Source organism: Electrophorus electricus, chromosome 2 (assembly GCF_041902795.1).
Source record: "Electrophorus electricus isolate QZ-2024a chromosome 2, ASM4190279v1, whole genome shotgun sequence".
NCBI classification, from domain to species: domain Eukaryota; kingdom Metazoa; phylum Chordata; class Actinopteri; order Gymnotiformes; family Gymnotidae; genus Electrophorus; species Electrophorus electricus.
In genome coordinates this window covers 38,185,540-38,209,280 of record NC_137498.1, presented here as the reverse complement: position 1 = coordinate 38,209,280, position 23,741 = coordinate 38,185,540, and the positions used below count along the sequence as shown (strand labels likewise).

Genomic DNA, 23,741 nt, shown 5'->3' with positions numbered 1-23,741 from the left:
ATTGTTTTGTGTTTTGTTACTTACACCACAACTTGAAATTCAGCATTGTTTTATTGGTAGCCTATAGGTCCAGTTTGTGCAGAAAGATGGGTCCCAAATATATTTGTGCTAAATTGTGTTTAATGGATTCAAGAATCTCAGAAGACCAACATTTGTTAAGGTAAAATATATATACACTAATCTCTTTGTAAAAGACATACACAAAAACACACAGTTCCAATATTAAAAGGACAGGACATATGCCAATCAGTTTAATTTATTGAACTTCTTATTCCAGGCTCAGTATGTTCCACATGAACTTAAACACACACGCACACACACACACACACACGCAAACACGTTCATGCAGACGCATGCGCGCGCACACGCACACACACACACACACATAACCTGCCAGGCAGCATGTGGAAGTTTGGCTTTCCCCGCACCGAATCCCCTACACAGTTGGCAGCAAGGCCTTTTTAAAGTAAACAAGTTGACAAGAACGGCGTGTCTCAACAGTAAAACTCTTGAGGAATGTGCCAGTTACAGGAACACTCTATTGACCTTTACTGCAGTAGGACACCAGTCTGGCCAGAACAGCAGCAAGGCTCATAATTAGATCCAGAAGCTGGCCCTGTTCAGAGCAGCCCTGTTGAAGATGGGGGAGGAGCTCTCCGCTGGGGCAGAGCGGGTCGAGCTGTACAGATGCGACGTGTGCAGGAGCTCATGATGTTCCTTGGGCCACTCCAGCTGCCGCGCCACTCCGTTTCCTCGGCAACAGCAGGGTGGGGGGGCATGACAGGGGAGTACCAGAGGCTCAGCTGCTCTAAGGGTCTTCACCTGAAACAAAGCACGCACACAGACATGCCCACACACAAACACAAACACAAAACACACACACACACACAAAACGCGCACACACACACACACACACACACACACACACACACACACAATTACAGTCTTGCTGCAGTATGAGTCATCTATCATAGCTGAATACACACCTTCTTTCTCCTTCACACATACAAGAGGACCATGGGTGAATCACACATGCCAGAATATATTCCTTCTCTCTCATAGAAACATTAGAAGAGAGCATGTGTTATCACATGTTGTACCCATTAATATATATGCAGATATATATGCAGACAACTGGCTGATGGGTTTAAAAAGTGCTTGTAAAAGGCTTTAAACCAGGTATGGAGATCTACATACCGATTTGGCTTCATAGTGAGTTCTTGGTTTGCAGTGGAGGAAGAAGATACAGACTGCTACACAGCGGCCTGAGAACACCCCCTCCACCACACTCATCAGAATCAATGGCCCCCAAAGGATCAGAGTTGTACTCTGTGAGGAGCGAGGGAAAACACCTCTTAGCATGTGGTATGTGTGCATGTGTGCTTGTGCTCTTACACACAACAGCAATGTTTGGTGGAGAGTGCCAATATGTGCTGCCATGAATTTCAGCCGTTCTGGTACCAATCAACTCACTTGGTGCACCATAAAATAAAGCAGCAGAGAGGAGAGGAGGGAACCATTTCAGGGTAATGACAAGACGGTCTTGAAAAAGAGCTTTATGATAGGCAGTCTGTTCTCAGGGAGAAGGGTGGCGGTGGTGAGAGTGCTCATGGCTTCCCCAGTGCATCTGGCAGGATGATGAAATATGTGCCTTATTGAGGGCGACATGGAGAAGGAGAAAGAGTGATAAAGGGAGGGAAGAGAAGGCATAAAGAAAAGCGATAGTTTACCCTCCCATTTGTATAGTATTGTTTTGCGAAGGGACTATCAGGAGCGCAGTTTGACAGACATGGCAAAGCTCCAGGAGTGATTCAAATTTGGCTGTATTATTACCAGGTCTGATATGGGAAGAGTGTGATGTATTGCATGTGTTTAAGACTGGATAATAGCTGAACCAACAGCTACCAAAAACAAACAATAGATCAGAATACAAAATCTTCAACAGTATAAAAAACACTCTGAAATAGCAGCTATTTTAAATTCCCCATCAGATGCTCTGTAGAAATCGGGAAAAGCCACCACTGTCCTAAAGATAAGGCTAAAAAGGAAGCAGTGTTGGCAAGGCCTACCACCATGTAAGGGTCATCACCCTGTTTCCCACAAGTCTAAAACCACAAACCTCAATAAACGTAATTCAAATTCAATGAGCCTTCATCATGGCATTTTCCAAAGTTTCACTGATGTGCAATCACGCCAAAAAAAAAAAAGTGTGTTTTTATGTACTATAGGTTGCTTTGTATCATGTTTTAGAAAATTGATTAAATGAGTACTGCATATTCCTGCAATTTACATACTGTCATTGATCGTTCAGTGTTCAGGTCAATTCCACCTGGTCTTGGTTACTCACATAAATACGGGTGGGGTCAAAGGGACACTCATCTGTGATACTGAAGGAGCTTATGCCATCAGGCAGGTTGCACTGGTCAAGAAGACCTTTGCTGCCATGATTGATGGTCCACACCATGGAAACTATCAGCCCTATGACTGAGGCAGCAGCAAGCAGACCACTGGCTGCACTCAGCATGCACACAGACCATACCTGGACAAGGAAAGGCATTTTACTGACTAGCAGCTTTGCAGAGTGGACCTGCATGCACACATTTAACCACAAGAGGGAGACAACAGAAATAAAAAGGAAGCACAGACAACCATGCCAAGCTGAAGCGAATCAGTCCAGAAAGAAAAGTATCAGTCCCGAAAGAAAAACTGTTAAACATATGTGCATAAGCCATATCCCATGAGCTATCATTCTGACATAGTTGAGGGCCAAAGAACTGGGAAGACGACTGTTAGTTCACAGACAACCTGAAAGCAGAGTGGATTAACTGGGCCATTCTCTAGGCAGGTGTTTAAAAAGCTCGAAACATACATGAGAAAGATAAAGATAGGCAGACCTTTACAGTCAGTTTGTAGGTACTTACATAAAAGGCTTATACAGAGTTGTAGATAGCCATCATAATAATATGCATTCAGGAAGGTCCGAGTAGTCTCTTAGGCAGATATGGCATGAGCAGTTTAACAATGCTTTTAATTGTATGAATTATAAGTTCACCATATTCACCATTTTCATTAACTTTTTAAGGCTGTGGTGTAAGAAATAAGATCTGTCACTACATGACAAAAGCTTTCTTTCTTTAATGCCCATAGAGGACTGTTACTAATGCACTGAACTGAGGCTGACTCACTGTTTGTTTTAATCTCCCAGTACCACCTAACAAATATGGTGCTTGCTTGAACCCTGTATACATGTCACCATTGAGGATGCAGTCCTCATGAGTAATGGGATTACATAGCCATACTGAATGTGTTACTCAAAGAAATGTGAGTGTGTTTCAAATAATTAATATTACTCACTGGAATATTTTAATCACTCAAACAGTTGGACTGCATAAAAAGAGAGCTCTGGAAGTCACTAGCTTACCAGTCCCCGACTCTTCTCATGCTTAGAAAGTACCATAGCCAGTATTCCAACAACAGCACCCTGCAGAGAAATAAGGCAGAGAATAAGCATGGAACATAAGCGAGAAGCACGTGGAGCTGAAGTTGTATGCAATGCCTAGCTGTAATCTACTTGTATATTTGAATCTGGTTTATTCAGTGGTCAGATATTTAATGCATTATAGGCCACTGTCCCTTAGATAAGGATAACATGGTGACATTACTGGTAAAAGCGATGGTGAGGGAGGGAGGTTCTTAGCATGTCTTACCACTAGGCCAGCTGCCAGCGCTATAATGTTGGCAACTGCGTACTCCATGGTCTGGGGATTGAGGCTGACATTCCTCAATACAGTGCCATGCACCAAGGCAGCCAGCAGGAAGTTCACATGTCCTACCAACACCATAGACAGTCCCAGCTTCATTATAGACCTGGGCTCCTCCAGATTGGCACAGAATACCCCTGTAACACACATACACATGTGCAAGCACACACACACACAAAACACACAGGTACATCTGTTATAAATAGACCACTGTTTAATATTCACTGTCAATGACTCATTCAGTTAATGTCTAAACAAGCAGTGCAAAATCTGTATAAGTGACCTAGTAACCTTTTCAAGGGAAACAGACCCTTAATGAAAGAGACTCAGATTTTTTTTTTTTTTTAATGTTCTTAATGTACATGCAAGTTAGTTTCTAAAATGTTTGGTCCATTTACAAAAAAACATAGTCTTTCAACAAACATACTCAATGAAGATTCATCAGAGAATGATTCTTATGATAGCTGCAGAAATACAACCTCCCATAGGTAACTGGTCCAGTTTAACCAGATCATCATCAAGTACATCTTGACAGCATTAACAAATGTTTGGATTGGTGCTGCATCAACCTCAGGCCAATGCCAAACTGAAGCACAATATCTGCTAATCTGAAAAAAACAAAAAAACAAAACTATAGCTCACCATCCACTACACATCTGTAAAAATCTATGGTAAGAATACCATGTTATAAGCGCAGATTCTCACCCCTTTAAATAAGCACTAATTTTACAAAGACAAATTCCTTGTATGTGCACTTTACCAAAATATGATTCTTATTCTAAAGGTCAGATAAATGTATTTATTAATAAGTGACTTACCATTTATCTTACCAATACTGACTGAACATAAGCAGAATGTGTTTTTCTTCTAAAATAAAACATTAAAAGAAAAAAAAAAAGCTCATTTAGGTCAAGTTATGTTGGAGGACTAGAAGACAAAACATTAACCTCTGTTGACTCAGTCTTTATAACTTTGTCTTTAATATTATGTCCAAATGAATACAATTTTACTGGTTTGGTGGGTGAGAGTTCTTCTCTGGTAACGCAACAAAACGCGTTCATGCAGAACGTTGAAGTACATGAAGTACTACAAAATCTCCTGAAAAACAAAGCTTTGGTCCTCACCTACCTTCATGCCTCTAATTTCATGCTTGCTGTGCCACTAAATGTTATAAATTCGCGTACTGGTACGCATGACCCCCATTTACCTATTAAAGCCTAAGGGAAGATCCCAAGTCCAAAACTAGACCGTGGTATTCTGCCCCGCCATATTTGACATCGTCACCCCAGTATTGATTATAGCGCTCAGGCTAAATGTTACATCTGTAATATAACCACAGTTAAGCACTATACACTGTATACACGACGATATCATAGGTATGATTTAAGGAAACAAACCTATAACTATTATGGAAACGGGATGCTCGGTTAGCTGTTTATTAAACTTATTTGCAGACATTTTACAAAATCATATCCATTAAAAAAGTCAAAAGGAGGCAAATAGTGTAAAAATGAATCCAAGATATGAACTATTTTCAGCAGCACAAACTCTGCAATACACTCAGCCCACACTCTGACGACAGCTGGAGTTAATATATCCAGCCCCCTACCCCTGAATATTGAGCTCTGGTCGATGATCAAGCCACCTGGGCGACCTCATAGTTAGAAGTTAGTTAATTCACACTTTCTGCGGAAATATTTTATTGTCTGTTGAAACTCACCTGAATTTGCCATTTTAATTTATCTTCTTAAAGGACTGTCAAGTCATCGTACACAAGCACTCCTCTCGATAAGCGTGAGATCAACACAAACCCTCTTCCACATTCAGCAGTAAAGTACTGTGGTAGGACAACGACAGATGTAGCGTTGATAGAGCAAATGAACTCTTAGACTTAAAGTTAGGTTTCTCTATGAAATGTAGCTCTGTCTGCATGCTAAACGTCGTAACCAAATAGGTAACGCCCCACTGAGTTTTCCCGCAGGTACTTCACACAGGAGCCGAGCAAAAGTAACGCTCGCTAGTTTATTTTGATTTATCAAATACAATGTTAAAGTATTATGTATTTTTAAATAGTATGGACAAGTACGCTGCTCGCCACTAGATGGAGAAAAATAGTTTTGAATTGTTTCTAAACGTGTTCTACCTCACATAATAGATTGCGCAAATTTTAGGTGTAACACTAGGTATGCCTATTTTGTGTTTGAATACTTGTTTTAAATTATTTGGTAATGATTAATTATTTTCCTTAGACAGACATGAAGAGGATTATTTGATAAATTGTTGTATTAATCGTATGCACACAAGAAAATGGATCACTCATTTTATATATATATATATATCGCTGTGTGTGTGTGTATATCTATATCTATATCTATATATATATATGTGTGTGTGTGTATATATACGTGTGTTTGTGTAAATCTCTCTCCACACACTGTGTGTGTGTGTGTGTGTGTGTGTGTGTGTGTGTGTGTGTGTGTGATGTTAAATGATAATTCACACCTACCTTCCAGTAATTAAAAAGCAATATTATAATAATTTCCAGACAGTAACAAAATTAAGTAACAATTCATCATTAATTTATTTTTTATATATTAAGACCACATCCCACATCCCCTGCATGCCCTTTCTGGGGTTTTAAGATTGTTTTGTTGCCTTTTCTGGATTAGCTAGTTTGTAATCTACAGAGGTCATTACTACATTACAGCTATCACATCCTGGCTCTCCACATCTCCTGCGTGAAGGGACATGGCTGCCCTTCTGGGTGAGATGCACGATCCGCATAGCAATCAAGTAGAAGATCTCAGACACATTTAGAATTATGCAGATGACTGAGGCCCCCACCATAAAATACGTGAAGACCCTCTTCTCCGTGGGACGTGCTATGTAACATGTCACTTGCCTGCAGGGCTCAATGTCACAGACTATGCTGCGGGGCATATCGAAGTTGTGGTAGAGCAGATGGAGCAGGTAGAGGAATCCCACCTCAATGCCTGTCTTGAAGAAAAGGCTGATGAGGTATGTCCACCACAGACCCCCATGCTTCTGCCCAGGGTTATCATATAGCTTCGCCTTCTCGCCGTGGATGAGTCGGTATTTGCGCTCGCGATCTTCACGGTACCACACATGCATAACAACCAGGAAGGAAGGGCAGGTGACAAAGATGAGCTGCAGGGCCCAGAGTCGTGTGTGGATAATGGGAAAGCAGTAGTTATAACAGGCATTGGGGCAGCCTGGCCTTTTGGTATCACAGTCAAATTCTTTATGATCATCACTCCACACACGCTCAGCAGCTACCACGAACACCATGACACGGAACACGAACACCAGGGACAGCCAGATACGTCCAAAACCCGTGGAGTATTTATTTGCACCACTGAGAAGGGATTCGAGAGTCTTCCAATCCATGAATGAAGGTTCACAAAGTCAGATGAAAATCGTTATTAAGGAAGCTGAATGATGCCTTCAAGTGGTGCACCCAACTGACAGCAGCGAAATGCAACCTTTACAAACCAGTAGAAACACAAGAAAAAACAACCCTACTCATTAACTTAAGAATGCCTTAAATCATAAACTAATCCAGTTTTAAAATAATTTAATTTTAAAAGTTTTACATTTCCACTTGATTCAAATAAGACTTTAACACAGCAATAGCACATAATTATTATTTCATAGAATCTATATGTAATCCATCAGTTTAGAAGGATATAAATGACAAGATTGCTGCTTTATCTGCATTTGTAATCAATACAAATTACATGGTATATTATGTTGTTTACAACTTTTACTTTTACATAGGCCAATAGTAACATACAAAATCCCCAAGGTGCCATACCTATAATGTTGCTTGATCCATCATTTTATTATATGATTAGGTTGCCTAGTTCATCACTAACAGTTCCCATTTGACCAGCTCCTTTTCCAGCATTTGCTCACTCTTATGTTGGAGCGTAGGACTCTGTGTGCTAGTCACACACTTTGTCAGTATGAGGTGTGGCTTCATCACTTTCTTATCTGCATACTGGCTTGGCATGGGAGGATACTTTTAGAGTCACTACAAGTCCAATTACATAAAGGTAATCTGTCAGAATGTTGAATTCAATATTGTACATGCGTAATAATTCCATTTATTAAAAAACAAACAAACAACCCTCTCTATTTTCATACACCTTTTCATATTTTCATATCCTCCAAACTACTTAATATATGGTTATGCTTTACTATTATCAAAGAGCTAACTTCACCATGAAATTAAGTTCTTGCTCCATCTGGTTACTGGAATTTACCTGATAATTCATGTGACAAATTTTAGTAAATTAGTAAAAAAAAAAAAAATGTTTTACCTTGGATATTATTATACCTGTGGAGCTGTTAAGGCATGAAGCTTATCTGTCCCTAATGATGAATGTATTTTCACTCCATTTTGGTGACTGGTTTTGCCAGTGACTGGTTTTCACCTCCACCTAGTCTTAAAAGCAGAGATAAGCATTGTCGTCAAATATTTTGTTTACCCAAGACAAGCAACATAGAGAACAAAAGTTCTGGACAAAGATAACTTGCAAGCTCACATACACACACCTATGATACTTAGAACTAATATGGTTGACATTTTAAATTACATATGATTAACATCCAATATGACAGTGACAGGGGTTACTAAAAGGCACTGGCTAAAAAAAATTGTTTGTTTTAAGGGAGTTTCTTCTAAGACACATATTGCCATATAGGACGTGTTAGTTTCTTAATCGCAACTTAGCTATTGTAAAAAAAAAATTGAATAATTGCCAGCTATATGCATAGCTCTGCACATGTATGCTTAGCCCACCTCTACCACACAACAGACATACTTTTGGATGATACATGGTAAATAAATTTACAATGTCCCAAAATCTTTTAAACTGTTTGTGGGGATCCTAATACAAAAATAACTCACATAACAACTGAATTCACAGGCCTTGTTATAATAGTGCAAATGTTTAAGTAGGTGTAGTTGGTTAAGCAGTTGATGAGTTATAATGGTCAGATTTGGTCTCAAAGCAGTAATACTGATCCCTTAGACTTCATTAGAGCTGACCGTCAGTTAGCTATTTGTTTGCTTTTCCACAATTCTTACATTAGACAAAAGTCTTTTTGTTATTTTAAAGCTCAGCTTTATTATGAATTTGCCAAAAACAGCAGAAAGCATCAAAAGCAAGCTTTAAACAGACACAAGTTCAAGTTTTATTACAATTTATTATATCAATCTCTATAATTACAATACCTTAAAAACAGAACAAAATACAGAAGGATTTTAGGATTAATTAAAGAAAAGGTGTATAGTCATGTGCATACTTAGCACACTCATATTCTTTCTCTTAGTGATATTAAGACATTGTAACACATAGACAGAAACACACGTACACACTCTCACAGGTGCATAAAAGCTATATTTTTTCTTTTAGTTGATCAAATTCAAGAGAATACCAAGCCGTAAGCAGGAGCACTGTCTTCCTCAGTTGCGGTATGACCATTAACTTTGTCTAACAGAGAAAACTCTTGCATGTTATCTTCATTATGTTTGCTTGCCAGTGAAGAGACAACTGCAGTCTGGTTCACATGGTTGTTGAGTTTGTGTGAGACAACACATTCACGGCAACGCTTACAAATGAGGTACAATATCTCACACAGAGTCAGCAGGATGCAGACCAAACTGACCACCACCAGAAAGACTGTGAAGATGCGTTTCTCTGTCGGACGACCGATGTAGCAGTCTGTCACTTGAGGGCAGGGAGCCTCATGACATCTCACCAGCAAAGGAAAGAAGCTGGCCTCATAAATGTGAAACACAAGGAAAATGAAGATAGCATCCACAGACATCTTGAATATAAGGCTGAAGAGATATGTCCACCACAGTCCCCCTCGTTTTTTACTGGTGTTTTGGTAGAGATGGGGACAGCCCTCACCATATTTCAGCTCATGCTTCTTCTCACGGTCCTTCCGATATGCCACATGCAGGACGACAAGGAGAGATGGGCAGGTGACAAAGATGAGCTGCAGAGCCCACAGACGAGAATGAGAGATGGGGAAGAAATGGTCATAACAGACATTGTGGCAGCCTGGCTCCCTGGTGTTGCAGTCAAAGTCCTTCTGCTCATCACCCCAAACCTTCTCAGCTGCAACCAAAAGCACCATCAGACGGAAGATGAACACCACAGACAACCAGATACGGCCAAAAGCGGTGGAATATTTATTAACACCACTAACTAGTCCTTGAAAGAAAGCCCAGTTCATTTTTAAACACAGACACTAGAATACACAGTATATAGCAGTAGGTTCTGAGTTGGTCTGTACTGATATAACTGAGGTGTGCCGTTCACATCAGCTATTATGTGTCTAAAGGCTGATCGACTCAGGGAAAGTAAATATGGTGTGCATGCTTAGTGTGTGTGTGTGTGTGTGTGTGTGTGTGTGTGTAACACAGAGCATGTGTGAGAGAAAGAACAGAGATTCATCTTACTAAATGTGAGGCTGAGTTGAGTTCTCTTATCACATAATCATTATTTATTTGAGATGTCATCATCTATTTGAGATTTCATAAACTTTCATACAGCAGCCAGCACCTTTTGTAAACCATTTCGCAGATAGTACATTATTTATTCTTGTTCTCCCAGCTCTAGCCACATATCCAACAAAGCACTGAAAAAAAAGTGACCCGAAGTGATGTGTTCCTATGTTTCCTGTACATTTTCTGCTCTATTCTGTCATTCTGTTACAACGCATAGCATAACGTGAAAAGCAAATATGTATAATATTTAGGGCAAAATATTATGAGCTAGTGCTTTTTCTAACATCTGGTTGTAAGACAGACTAGCGGTAATTATACGCCAAGGGTGTTGAGTAACAGCTGTCATTTCTTCCAGTTACTTACAGACATGTTCAGTGAGGCTGTTAGTTAATGTTCTATTTTGTCTTATGAGGGTACACAACAGAAGTTCCTTTAATTTTCCCTCCTAGTGGAATAAATCCACTTCCTGCACCAACTTGGGACTGTCGCTGCGGGTGAGAGGTCAGTAACGCTGAGACCGCTCGCCATAACACCGAGTGATATTATACTGCAGCATCCCAGGACAATGTGACCCTTCTTGGATCACCTTCATTAGCTAGTTGGAACAACTCGGAGTGCAAGCCAGTGCACGGGCGCTTGGGCCAAGATTTACCGGAGAGTGCACCGACTGCGTCGCCTGCTGCACGATCTATCACACCGGCTGCAGTTAGCTAGCACTAGCACGGGGAGGTAAGGCGGACAGCATAGCCTGCTTGCTAGCGGCGAAAAAACAGTTAACTTAGTCCTTTAGCAAGCTATTTATCATAGGTTTGCTAGTCAGCTGCCATTTCTCATCCGCAATCAAAAAAAGTGCCAAAGATTGGTTACAGTATCTTTGTATTAAAATCTTTTCAGCGACTTTGCAGGATTACTTGACTTAAATATCTGCCGTGATCAGGGGCTGTCCCAAGTAATTCAGTGTGCTAAGACAGAAGAAAACAAGGATCAAAGCAAAGGTTTCAAGTATGCTTTTGCAAATCGCTAGCTTGCTAGCTAAAGCTAGTAAGCTACCGCTAGCTAACTGCTCAAAACTGCAGCAAAACACATTATAGAAACCTGTCATAGTTGCAGAAACAGTTAATACATCTGCGGGTTATTGCGCATTTAAGCATAATAAAAATATTTAACTTTTATAGCCAAGAGTTTCATGTCCCAAGGGACTTACTTGTGGTGAGTTTAATGTCTCGGGAATTTTTGACAGACGTCTCTTAGCCCCTGCGGTGACTTCTCGACCATGCGACAGTGGTGCCTCCCTGCTGTGGCTCCACGCACTGAACCGCTCCCTACGGGCCGATTATCACCTCAGCTGTCAGGTAGGTCTCGGGTTTTGAAACAGCGCGGCGACGCAACACGTAAGACTTTTAATTTAAATGGACATATTCGGTTCAAAATAAACTTCTTCAGCTGTGTTTTTCAGGTACATAAAAAGGCAAATTACTAAAATTTGTTTACTTGAAATTATTTGTATTCCCTTTGTCATAATCATTAATTTAATTCCAGATGCAGAAGTATTAACTGCTCTTCTCTCAGATGCCAGGATGGAGTGTTGCGATGTGGAACCCCGCTATACCATTGAGCAGATTGACCTGCTCCAGCGCCTCAGGCTGTCAGGGCTAACCAAACCTCAGATAATCCAAGCCCTGGAGTCTCTAGAGAGACTGGATCCAGACCACCGCACCCCTTGCTGTGACAATCACTCAGCCCCACCCACTGCTCCTACCTCCGCGGCCCCGGCTGCCCCCTCTTCCTCCTCGTCGTCCTCCTCTCTCACCTCAGCTACCACACAAACCCCTGTCTTGGATGCTGCGCTGTCACCAAGCAACAGCTACGATGCTTCACCTCCACCTCTGTACCCACCCAGTGGGGTTCAGAGGTCATTTAGTTATGATCTGGCAGAAGAGGACTGGGATCTTGAGGAAAAGGTGGAGGAATACATGAGGTATACGATTGTATTGTGTTTCTTCATGTTGCTGGTTTTTGCTCAGAATATTAAAGAGAGGGAGAGATTAATATAACCACATAATGGTAGCAAATATCCCAGGAGGCATGGTGTAATTTTCAGAGAATGACAAGCTTTTCTGAAGTGGGTCAGGTGGACTGGGAGAGATGGTGAGATTGCTAGTTTTAGTAGGATTTTTAAAGCTCTTTAACTTATTTCAGGTTGTGCTCATCTCCAAGGCGTATTATTTGTGGTCATAAGGCTGTGAAGATATTTCTAATGATGTGATTATCATATAGAAAGATGATAGAAATTACTGTAATGTTGAGAAAGTTAAATATAGGTATTTAACAATTACTGTTCAATAAGGCAAGGTTAACAGGAACTAAACGGAAATAAACCAGATGCATTTGTTCTTAAATTTGCATTTAGCCTGTTCTTAGTCCCTCCTAGCTTTTGCTATTCTAGAATAGTGGAAAGTACAGGCAAAATGCTTGGGTAATTTAGTTCCTACTTAAATACATAGTCTTTTGATGATGTGCACTTTGTTTTAAGTGTCTAAAGAGAGTTTTGGTAGCACATTCTAAAAATAGATATTTAATAATAATAGTTCTATTGTTTTTTTCTCATTTCTCTCATGCCTGTTATTCAGTATAACACAGTCAAGGTTGATCATTGGAGGTTTTTTATGCATTTTGCAGCCTTCTTTACAGTCTTATTTATGCATGTGTTTTTTTCCTACTTGACAGTTTTTCTCCCTCACACCCTGTGTTGATCAGAGCTGCTCAGAATAGAAAATGCTTGGTGCAGTGTGATAAAGGAAGAAAAGGCTTATGTAAATGTGACTTGATTGGACTGTTTCCCACCGTAACAGTGTAATTTGTCCATGTTGTCATTTCAAGCAGGAAATTGCAGAAACTGTTAAAATGATAAACTCATTAGAAATTATTTATTTATTTATTTATTTATTTTTACTATTAAGCTATGCAAGAATCACAAAATTCTGGATAGACCTAAACTGTTTCTTAGATTCATTACATCCTCTGGTATCATGGCTCACAGTATATCATCTAATTAGTGTTGTAACTGTTTAATCATTTATCTGAACATCACAGTGCATAACAACTGAGGTACATGTGCATATGGTATTGGACTCCAGGCTTGGTGGAGTGGCTGGTGCTGTTTATTTGATGATATTTCACTTTTAGCCTTGTGTGACTTTTAGGAGGGACAGTAACCTGGTAAAGGAGGAGATCAAGGCTTTCCTGAATAACAGGAGAATCTCTCAGGCTATTGTTGGGCAAGTTACAGGTAATCGGTCCAACTCCCTCTGGCATTCAGTGCTGCAATGGCTTTAATATTGGTGAGAAAATAAAATATAGTGGAAGGCTCTCCCTGTAAATAAAGTTATAAAAGTTCATGTCTATGAGCAAAAACATCTACTTTTTAAAATCACACTTGGAGGAACTAAAACTGAAGTATATTTTTTTATCCTTTTAACTTCTCAACTGTGTGAACTCACCAAGTCCTCATTGTCTGGTTTGTTCCATTCATTTTGTGCTTCCTATTCTAGGTATCAGTCAGAGCTACATCTCCCAGTGGCTACTGCAGCAGGGTCTGGAGATGAGCGATTCCAAACGCAGGGCCTTCTACCGCTGGTACCTGCTGGAGCGTAACAGCCCAGGTGAGCATGGCTGCTCTGACCAGTATAGAGGCATTTGACGTTCAGCTGAGAATCTAACTGCTACATAGGACAGGAGATTCAGTCTGGGGTGAATGTATTCCTAGAGCAAAGCAGATGTTCTGTGGGTTTTTTTGTTCATCTAACATTCACTTCTCTCACACTTAACTTCCATATGCTTTCTATGGTAATGATTCAGTATGAAACATAGAGTCTGAAACAGGCCTTATGAAACTATATAAAGTCTTGTTCACATAATGAATTGAAATGAAACCAAGTGATTTCATTTACCAATTTTTATATTGTTGAATTGGATTTGAGTTGGATTTGGCAAATCCTATAGATGTGCATATTGTTTAGGGAGTGAACTTAGCAGCCTGTCATCCAGCCAAATCGCTCACTTACTTATATTAAAAAGAGTGAATATGACAACATCATAAGGGACTGATAAAGTCATGCGGAGTCTGAGGCGTCTGGGATCCTTACCTCAGGCTACCTTTCTGCGGAGTCCCAGACTAGGCTGTGCACTGTAGCTCTCAGTCCTGATCCTGGGCCTGGAACTTGCTGGTTTTCATGATGTCTCTGCTCCAACTAACACTACTAACAGGGCCGTCGGCATGTTGCTTTATAATCCTCTGCAAAGCTGCAGTCAGTGTTAAGCACGCTTCTGCTTGAATCAATTCCTTGAATTATGGACCGAGTAACACAATAGAGTTGATTGGACCATTTTCACAACAGATTTTGACTGAACTATATTTTTGAGGTTGTATAGACCTATGAATGATAACTTGTTAGCCCTTGGAAGAGACTATAGTTAACATACAGTTTTCTGATTGCCCAAATGGCTTAAAGGGTTCAGATGGAGTGAAAACCAGCATGCTCAGGGCCCCAGGAGCAGAACTGACACCCCTTGGAGTAGACAGAGAGAACTACTGATGCACCTGCTCCCCTGGTACTCTGCACACCAGTCCCAGCCAGGTAACCTCTACGCTGTAGGGAAGCCTGTAACTGATGGACCCAGCTGCTGTACTTAAAGCTGGTCGATAGGCAATGCATGACCCAGAGGGCATTATTTTCACATTTTTCATAGAGAGATTTAAGATATCATCATATTATTAAATGCATAGTTCATATTTAATGTTTTTTTCAGCAGTTGACATCTCTGTATATGTTAGGATTTTGCTAAGAAGTAGAATTTATTATAGTGTACCTCATTTTTATTTTTTGTGTCTCTCTAATATGTCTGCAGGTGCTACACTGTCCATGCGCTCCTTGGTCAAAGAAGAACCTGACTGGAGGGTTGCTGCTAGCCCCGGAGACAGGGCAGCTGTGAGCGGGCCTTTCAGACTGAGGAGGGGCAGCCGTTTCACATGGAGAAAAGAGTGTCAGTCAATCATGGAGAGGTTAGCCAATCACAAAGAGGTTCCTGTACAGAAGGCTGCATGCATATTAGGGAAAACAGGGCAGTTGCTGTATCAGCAGGTTATTGGGTTTGTTGTCCCATGGGTCTTTTTTCCACTTGTTTGCCATAAAAGATAATATTATAGACAATACATTTAAGACAAATACATAATAAACATAGACTTGAAATAACAGTTTGATTGGCGGTTTATTTACCAGAATTGGACAAGAACATAATTTCAAACTGTTTAGAAGAATTTGCCAAAGAATGGACAATTCCCAAAAAAATGAAAGAAAGATTGTGCACCAGAGTGTGAACTTGGCTTGAAGGGTAATGTTGAGATCACCAGGTTATCTACTTTGTTTTTTGTATGGTAGTTCAATCATTGATATTAATATTAATTCTAAATTGAGAAAAACATGTAAAGATGTTCAAGGGGGCTCCAGAGTCATGCTTCAGTATCATAAATATTCCAAAAGATCATCTGAATAAATGGATAAAGGTGGGATGATTTCTCTTGTTTTTTGCTATTCGGATTTGCCCTGGTGTAAGAAATGACAAAGGCCTAATAGACTAATACCATTGGCTAAGGTTAATAGACTAATAGCTAATAGTCTCTGTTAACCAGTGAATATGTTTGTATTCACATGCTTTTCAACATCTAGTTCAACTATGATTGGTGATACATATTACATATTGATGGATACCATATCTACGTTATTTAGGATGAATGTTATTGTTTCAATGCAGCTAAAACCACTATCACTGTCACATGAAGCACATTTATGGTAGTGTAGAATCCAATTGTGCCAATTTGCAATTTGAAAAACGACTGTAATCAAACAAGTGTTGAAAAATGAGCACTGGCAAACAGGAGGCATGTACTAGTATAGAATAATATTTAAGTGCATCTAGAATAAATTAATAGGCCTTCTCCATTTTGTAAGTAATGGTTTATTCACCCATTGTGTGTTTATTGTATGTTATTAAGTGTCCGCAGAAACGTATCTGCCACTGCAGTTGTTATTTACAGTACTATTTTATACTGAGGTATCTGAAGCATTGCCTTAAAATATGTTTTGATTATGGATTTTACCTTTTATAAAACTTGTACACTGTAAGGTTATTGACACTGTCATGAGTACAAGAATTGGGGTTGGGGCCTGATTCGATAATTTGCTTTCTGGCAGGTGATTTGTGGCCCCTGCTTCTTCTACTGAGGGTGGATGTTCTTTTAGTTCTCCAGTAGTGTAAAGGTCCAAGATCTGTCCTGCTGTGTGACTGGCTATACTGTAAACTCTACTATAAGAAGATTAATAGATTGTATAAAAAATATACTGGCTTTTTGGTGCAGAATCCCCATTGAGCTACTTTTGTCTGTACGAATGCTTGATCTGGGATACATATTTTAACATTCACCTCATTTTCACATTTACTACTGTATTTTTTTTTCTTGCTTAGTAATATTATTATCAAGAGAAAGATGTTTTCCAAAATATCTGGAGTGAATGTTTTTATATATATATATATATATATATAAATATAAAAATATTTGGGGTTTTTTGTTGTGTGTGTGTGTTGGGGGGGGGGGGGGGGGGGTTAAATGTATTTATTTATTTTTCGCCATGCATCTTTTCCATTTGAAAAGAAAGAAGTGTCAAATCAACAGTGCCTTAGAGAAAATTGCTTTGATCAACATGCAGCTATATCACTTGTGAGCTATAAGCTGCATTTTGTTACACAGTGATGGTTTGCCAGGCTTCATTCAACACCACTAGAGGGCCTGTGGTTACAATTTGAATGCCTGTCAGTCCCGTTCTGTAGGCAGTTATAGTTCTGAGGAAGATGACAAGTACAAATCTGCTTGTCATCTTCCCAATCACATGTATATGTCATTGTATATGTGTGTGTGTGTGTGTGTGTGTGTATATGTGTATATAAATAAATAAATATATATATATATATATATATATATATATATATATATATATATATATATATATATATATATATTTATATAAATTTTCTCCAGTGCCTCAAGGCTTTGTTGTTATAGTGCAGTGCAAGTCTTTACTATATATACACTATATATAATTTGTTGATTTTTTTGGATGTCATCTGTCAGTTTCTTTATAGAGAATCAATATCCTGATGAAGCGAAAAGAGAGGAGATTGCCAATGCCTGTAATTCAGTCATCCAAAAACCAGGTGATTAATTCTTCATCATTTTATATGCAGACTGGTTGCAGCTCTATAAAGGTATAATGTCAGTGTACTCTTTGAGGTTTCTGCCTGATTGTGATAGTAGACCACAGATTAGATTGTCCAGATTAAAAATGAAGCTACTTGATTTTTCTATTTGTGAAATGGTGTTGCAGGATGCAAACTTTCAGAATTTGAGAGAGTCACAGCACTCAAAGTGTATAACTGGTTTGCCAATCGCAGGAAGGAGATGAAGAGGCGTGCCAACATAGGTGAGATGGGATGGAATTCTGATAAATACAAGAAAAATATTTTGGTGTAGAGTAGCCCTGGTTTAAATTCCATTGCTTTTTATTCCCTTTTGCTAACTCTACCATTCACATCTCACTTTCACAGAGGCTGCCATTCTTGAGAGCCATGGAATAGAGGTACCAAGCCCCAGCTGTCATTCCAATGGAGAAGAGCTTGAGAACCAAGATTTTGGGGATCAGGTGGTGAATCAGCGATTTTCTGAGCAGGTAAGACCTGCTCTAAGACATACCCACTTCTACAGTGATGGATTAAAATGGAGTGTCCATTTGTAGCGGCCTATAAAATGCTAAAAAAATGCTTTTGTGCTCAGGAGGATCTCTCTCAAAGAAAGGAAAGTGAGCAAGATGGAACCACGTTGCCAGCAGTAGAAGTAGTGCCTCTTGCAAGTCCTGCCCAACATATGGATCAGAGGCTGGAGGAATCGAAAAGGGAGGCCACTGATGAGGAGTGAGCAGTGGCTGGAGTCAGCATCTTATTTTAGTGGCCTGAAATTGTGCCGCTTAGTGTCATTGTTAGACATTTCTGAGGATGACATCTAAGTCAGGCCAGACACCAAACTTTCTGGTGCCTCTACTGGTAGGGAGGCAGCCATATGTATCTGCAGTAATCACGCTTGTAGTAATGGCAATATTTATCTCTATACACTATATTGTGCATTCCAAGACAGTCTTAATGCATATTCTAAGAAGGAAAGATGCGTATGGTGCAAACTGGTAACCTTCCACCTCATGCTAAAGCCTTTTTTCATTCTCTCACTCTTCTCATGCCTAACAGTTTCAAGTATTTTGCAAACCTCATAAAACAGCAGCAAGCAGTGTGAGAGGAACCTGCAGGACAGGTGTTTGGGTGTGGTGACGGGGTGCACTAAACGTGTGAAGCTTGTGTAAATGCAGGCAGTGTGGAAATATCCTTACTGATATGCACTAGTTCTTGTACAGGATTGGACAGCTACACAATCTGAACACCACCACCAACTCAGGTAAAACTAAATTTGGGATATGACGGAGAGCAAATGGTCCCATATTCACTCACTATCTCTAAAGTCAATAATAGAGACCTCGGGGTTGGGATTTTGTGTCTCAGATCACTTTACCATCTGTGTTTATATGTCTTTTTTCTTCACACTTTTAGTAAACAAAGCTGAGAGATTTTCTTTAAATATGATCTATTCATCAAGCAGATAATCATGACTTTTCACTCTTTTTATATTAACCACTACTTCAAGCCTTTCTGTACCCAGTCACTTAAGCTATTGTGACTTCTGCCTGGTACTTGGGCTCTAAAATGCTTCATTTTATATATATAAAAATCCTACTTATGGTTTGCTATGAGCACCATTATTACTTTCATAAGCTAATGCAGTATGTAAAGCTACAAAATGTCAAAATTAGAATTTAATGCAAAGAGCTGCTTTCAGGTGGAGGATCCACTGTTTGTTTGTTTTTTTCTCCTTGTCTCTTTCAAGCCAAAGCTATGCCAAGGTACGTCATCATACACAGAGAATAATTTTTATGTGGTCAAAAACAAATTGTCATTCTCTGATGATAAGTTTAAAGTATGAGCAATGTGGCGAAATGAAATGTGCTCTGAGTGTGGGAAGGCTTTAAGCCATGATAAATTCAAGCCTAGTCCAGCTCCATGTGCAAGAACAACAATGTTGCACGCTGCCAAGGGCCATCTCTGTCTGCATTTCCCTGATGACTTAAATAAAACTAGTGTACAAGTATAGTCTTGTCTATGGATTTACTGATACCACCTTACTTGCTTATACACTTCATGATTTTCATGAATTCTCTTACTCATGTTAGGGGCAATTTGTGTAGACTATTTTTATCTTACTAATGTTAGGGTCAATTAATGTGTATTCAGATCTTTCAAAAATGTTTTAGATTTTTTGCCTTTAGACATGTGGTAGTCGAAAATGTTCCAAATCTGATATGTTTTGTCTTCTGTACATTTTCTCCTGAATATAATATTTTGCAATATGAGGTCAATAAAAAGTAAAACTAAATAAATACATTTGCTTAATGTAAGCTAAGGCCAGAGCACAATGAACTGACATCATAAGACAAGCAAACAATTTTTGTTTTGTTTTGGTCAAACTTTTTTTTTTATATTATCAAGTAATTTTCTATTTAGCTTTAAGCTGCCAGCTGTCCTAAGCTAGTTAGCTAGAACTATTTTGTAGGTAATATAGGATACAGATGCGAAAAATCTTTCCCTTCTGTTCATAGTTTACTCTTAACAAGCCAGTCTGACCTGCATTTAAACTATTATTTAATGTGGCCAGACTGAACATGTATGAAAATCCACTTTATATGGCAAGCCATTTTAGCTTTTAAGCCTACTTTAAGTATACTTTAATCAGAAATTTTATTTGTTGTAGTTAAAATTTTGATATCAAACTTTGGCCAGTACTAATTTTTAAAAAAACATTTAAAATTTTTTAATTCGCTATCAAGAATTCAGTGACCTCTGAGGTTTGTTATAGATGATTTCTACATTATTACATGTAGAAATTAATTTCTTATTAGTCACAATTGACTTTTAGATATTCATTTATTTTTAATTGATAATTATATTATTGTTTGTTCTAATGTTAATTACATTCATTTGCATCAGGATATGAAGGTGAGGATTATATATATTATGCTTTCCTTAAAGAGACAACTAGTGAAGTAGCAGTGAATATGATTTGCCTGTATAAACCAGTTGTGAAGAACATGCAAGCAGTTGAGCATTGTTAGGACATACTGTTTTCAGAAGTGTAAATCACTAAAACTTGAAAGATTTGGCAAAGGCAGACTTAGTTCTTGTACTAATGAGGAGAGACAGAACAATTGAAAGCTATATCCAACAAGGTTACATGTTGGAGCTATTTATTCTCTGATTGGTAAATTGTATCATATGGATACATAGAAACATTGTTAGAGAGTGTGAATGTATTATAGTCTTCACTGACTGTTGGTAATGTACCAGGTGCTCTAGTAATGTGCCATTCTCTGCTCAGTGCAGTAGTGCAGTAGTCTCAATCCAACTGTATTTTCACTTTTCAAGACAAATGTTAATGCAGTTTCACTCTGCCCACTGAAGTTACTCAGATGTTTTTCTGAAGACAAACCCTAAAGTCAACTGAAAACAACCCAAGCAATAGGTTCATACACCCATTAAATGAAAGCATAGTAAACCTAATAATAACATTGCAATCTACCCTTGAGGCCTGTTTGAATTCTGATTTAATGAATATCAACAAATAAGACTCATTGATCATGGAATGGGTATATTCTGTTAAATGACATTCCACTTGTCTTGAAAAATACATTGTTTGATATAGCTTAACCTATCTCATAATAGTAGGTGAACTGTAAAAATATACCAAATTATTTCATAATAATATGCAGTAGTAATAGTAGTAATTGAGGGCATACATGCACATGCACCAGCAAGCAAATAAGACTAGACAAATAAGACTTACATGATATTAAACGTTAGAATTTGAAAAGACAGATTATTTTAGTTTGGTAAAATAGTGAATGTAGCAGCAAATGTGTATTGAAATGCTTTCTAAATGTAATGCCACCAAAACAGTATTGTATATTATTTACTGTACTGCTGGTCGAGGGGAACATTTGAAGCTTGTAAATTCTGCATGCACAATATGTTTCAGTTCAGGTTACTAAAAAGTTACAATGGGTACTATTTGGGTTTTAGCTGAGGCAAAAATACACATTGATGGAAGAAGACAGGTAGAATACATAATTAATTTACCATTATTTAATCTTATTATCATTTTAAACTTCGCTATAACAGCATCTGTTAAACATTTGGTTAGCAGTTTGCAAACCATATAAAGAAACACCTTTAATGATTGTTTTTAATTTAATTTAAAACTAATGTAATCGGTTGGGCTCGTGAACAATACTGAGTCCTCCTTACCTGTCACGGTACGGCCCCTCTCCCTCCAAACGTCTCCGTGCGTGTGTGTGTGTTCGTCAATGTGGCCACGCCCTCCTTATGTCGCACACCTGCTTATTGTGTTGTTATCATATGTATAAAGGTCTGTTGTTTATGTGTTTGTGTTGTTGGTTTTTGCCTCTGTTAGTGTGTGTCTGAATGTCAAACGTGTGCTGGGTCTGTCACGCTATTCGTCCCCGCATCCTCCTTAACCCTCATCCGTTACATTACCCCAAGACAAGACCAATATCAAGAACAAGACAAGACAGAGACCATTAATTTTGGTCTTGTGACTTCTCTTTGCCAGTGAGTGTCATGTTTACTTTATACTTTGAACTTTACCCATATATCCTTTAAAATATAACTGAGTCATTTATTTAGGGGAAAGATGACTGTCTCCTGTTTGTGTTGCTGTCTGTTTTACCAGACTCTTTTGTTAAATGCAAACAACTCACAGTAAATGTAAAAACTTCATGCATCCAAATTTGTCATTTTGAAATGTATTTTGTGCTTGTTTAGCTGTTGCATTCAAAAGCCAATAGATTAAATTTTGTACTTGTTTCCACAATTTGAATTCTAACTATGTGTACAAGTGTTCTGTTCTGTGCTGTTGCACTTTTGTTTAGTCCAAGATGAGAATTTTCCTGTGAGTGACATTCAGCAGAACTATTCCCTAGACATGTAATATTGTAAGCTAGCCTGAACAAAGAACCAGGTCTGCTTCTTCTTCACCTTTATATGGTCTGATGGGACCAGTAATGACAGGTGAGGCATACAGTTTCACCTTAACTGCTAGTGGTTGTATTTCTGACACAGTGCAGAATAAGCATATACGAAATAACTGCTTAAATCATTTTTGTCTTGTTGGGAAGTTCTCCCCAACAAAAATATCTTTTTGAGAAGTTGTCATCCACTCTAATTGAGAATAAATACTCTCAATCTTGTCAATAGGTTTAACAATAGAGTGCAGCAAAAGCTTCCTAGTGGATATGTGAAAGAAATGGTGTTCTCTAGTTTTTAAAAGAGATTAAGAACAGTGCCTAAGGATTTTCTACAGATAAATGTTTTGAAGGGATGTCACCATATGGGCTGACTGGGGAAAGGGTGTTGGGTGGCTCTAATGCCAGAGCAGGTAAATGGCCCTGGCAGGATAGATTTGTGGTGCATCCATCATTGCCAACAGATGGATTCTTACTGCAGCACACTGCCTCTTTTTGTAAGTAAACTTCCAGTAAAAAGTGGTTTATTTGCTTATAATACAAACATGTCTATTTACAACCCTATAACTAAACTAATGTTTAAGCCCCAAAAATGGAGCCCAAAACAATACTAATTATGCTCTGTTTGAAATCTGTAACTTCTGTAACTTCTCACAGTCATTTTCATCATACCTTATGGCATAAATAAACTAAACTTCACTGTCACTGTCACTGTGCACTCACCAATCTAAACTTTGTGGTGAACAAAAAAACAAACTCAAATATCCAATAGACAAAAATGTGTTATATTTGTATGGTATATGCAGACATTTTGTAAACATGCTCTATCTGAAAAAAAGATACATGCATATACCAAATCAGCAGTATGTTGAAAGATATTTTTTCCATTTTGGCATTTTATAGCACTGAGAATAAAAGAACCCTAAAATAAAGAGCAAATTCTACAGTTGTAATTTTAAAAATATTTTTAAAACACACACACACAAAAAAAGAAAATTAAAAGATAAAAATATATTGTTATTGAAAGCTGGTACATTGCTCTTTTAAAACTAAATAAACCAGTCATGTTCAGTGATGAGTGCATTTAAGTATTTTCTTCATTGTTCAAACTTGTCCCAATTATTTACTTCAGTGGTCAAGTTATTTCCATATGATTACATGGGTTTGTGATTTTGCCATATGATTTTG

The 23,741-nt window shown here is 38.5% G+C and overlaps 4 protein-coding genes across 18 annotated transcripts; 1 reads left to right on the top strand and 3 right to left on the bottom strand.

Annotated features, from left to right (window-relative positions):
- Positions 1–102: 102 nt before the first annotated feature.
- On the bottom strand, positions 103–5,688 carry tmem54b (transmembrane protein 54b). 8 transcript variants are annotated; one of them, XM_081702575.1, is made up of 8 exons: positions 5,482–5,688; positions 4,580–4,628; positions 4,189–4,369; positions 3,708–3,898; positions 3,422–3,481; positions 2,348–2,539; positions 1,198–1,329; positions 103–822 (listed from the first exon to the last, which is right to left on the bottom strand). In XM_081702575.1, the coding sequence occupies exons 4-8, from the start codon at positions 3,858–3,860 to the stop codon at positions 598–600; spliced, it is 762 nt and encodes a 253-aa protein (XP_081558701.1). In that variant the 5' UTR covers positions 3,861–3,898; positions 4,189–4,369; positions 4,580–4,628; positions 5,482–5,688; the 3' UTR covers positions 103–597. The 8 variants fall into 8 exon arrangements, with proteins under 8 accessions (XP_081558701.1, XP_026862192.2, XP_026862190.2 ...); XM_027006391.3 differs by having other exon boundaries at positions 4,241–4,369; XM_027006389.3 differs by lacking the exon at positions 5,482–5,688 and adding an exon at positions 4,890–5,207 and having other exon boundaries at positions 4,241–4,369.
- A 679-nt stretch (positions 5,689–6,367) lies between these two features.
- On the bottom strand, positions 6,368–7,780 carry LOC113575066 (gap junction beta-3 protein-like). The gene is made up of 2 exons (XM_027006370.3): positions 7,597–7,780; positions 6,368–7,264 (listed from the first exon to the last, which is right to left on the bottom strand). Exon 2 carries the CDS (start codon positions 7,167–7,169, stop codon positions 6,399–6,401), a length of 771 nt encoding a protein of 256 aa, XP_026862171.2. The 5' UTR covers positions 7,170–7,264; positions 7,597–7,780; the 3' UTR covers positions 6,368–6,398.
- A 1,193-nt stretch (positions 7,781–8,973) lies between these two features.
- Positions 8,974–10,222, bottom strand: LOC113575054 (gap junction beta-4 protein-like). Its single transcript, XM_027006351.3, has one exon. It carries the CDS (start codon positions 10,029–10,031, stop codon positions 9,213–9,215), a length of 819 nt encoding a protein of 272 aa, XP_026862152.2. The 5' UTR covers positions 10,032–10,222; the 3' UTR covers positions 8,974–9,212.
- A 595-nt stretch (positions 10,223–10,817) lies between these two features.
- Positions 10,818–19,606, top strand: zgc:91944 (homeobox-containing protein 1). Of its 8 annotated transcripts, none has more exons than XM_081702523.1 (12): positions 10,823–11,034; positions 11,546–11,657; positions 11,845–12,283; positions 13,509–13,594; positions 13,857–13,967; positions 14,817–14,942; positions 15,214–15,367; positions 17,492–17,574; positions 17,745–17,840; positions 17,965–18,086; positions 18,191–18,327; positions 18,655–19,606. In XM_081702523.1, the coding sequence occupies exons 2-12, from the start codon at positions 11,579–11,581 to the stop codon at positions 18,698–18,700; spliced, it is 1,479 nt and encodes a 492-aa protein (XP_081558649.1). In that variant the 5' UTR covers positions 10,823–11,034; positions 11,546–11,578; the 3' UTR covers positions 18,701–19,606. The 8 variants fall into 8 exon arrangements, with proteins under 8 accessions (XP_081558668.1, XP_081558666.1, XP_081558649.1 ...); XM_081702528.1 differs by having other exon boundaries at positions 10,824–11,034; positions 11,875–12,283; XM_081702527.1 differs by lacking the exon at positions 10,823–11,034 and adding an exon at positions 11,057–11,307.
- The last annotated feature ends 4,135 nt before the right edge of the window (positions 19,607–23,741 follow it).

Coding starts and splice junctions, on each gene's coding strand:
- tmem54b (XM_027006387.3), bottom strand. Junction 3,482..3,707: donor CGCTGGCAGCTGGCCTAGTG/GTAAGACATGCT, acceptor ATTTCTCTGCAG/GGTGCTGTTGTTGGAATACT. Junction 823..1,197: donor CTCACTATGAAGCCAAATCG/GTATGTAGATCT, acceptor GCTTTGTTTCAG/GTGAAGACCCTTAGAGCAGC.
- zgc:91944 (XM_081702523.1), top strand. CDS start 11,579: ATGCGACAGTGGTGCCTCCCTGCTGTGGCTCCACGCACTGAACCGCTC. Junction 17,841..17,964: donor GAAGAGGCGTGCCAACATAG/GTGAGATGGGAT, acceptor TCACTTTCACAG/AGGCTGCCATTCTTGAGAGC. Junction 18,328..18,654: donor AGGGAGGCCACTGATGAGGA/GTGAGCAGTGGC, acceptor CATGCCTAACAG/TTTCAAGTATTTTGCAAACC.
- LOC113575054 (XM_027006351.3), bottom strand. CDS start 10,031: ATGAACTGGGCTTTCTTTCAAGGACTAGTTAGTGGTGTTAATAAATAT.
- LOC113575066 (XM_027006370.3), bottom strand. CDS start 7,169: ATGGATTGGAAGACTCTCGAATCCCTTCTCAGTGGTGCAAATAAATAC.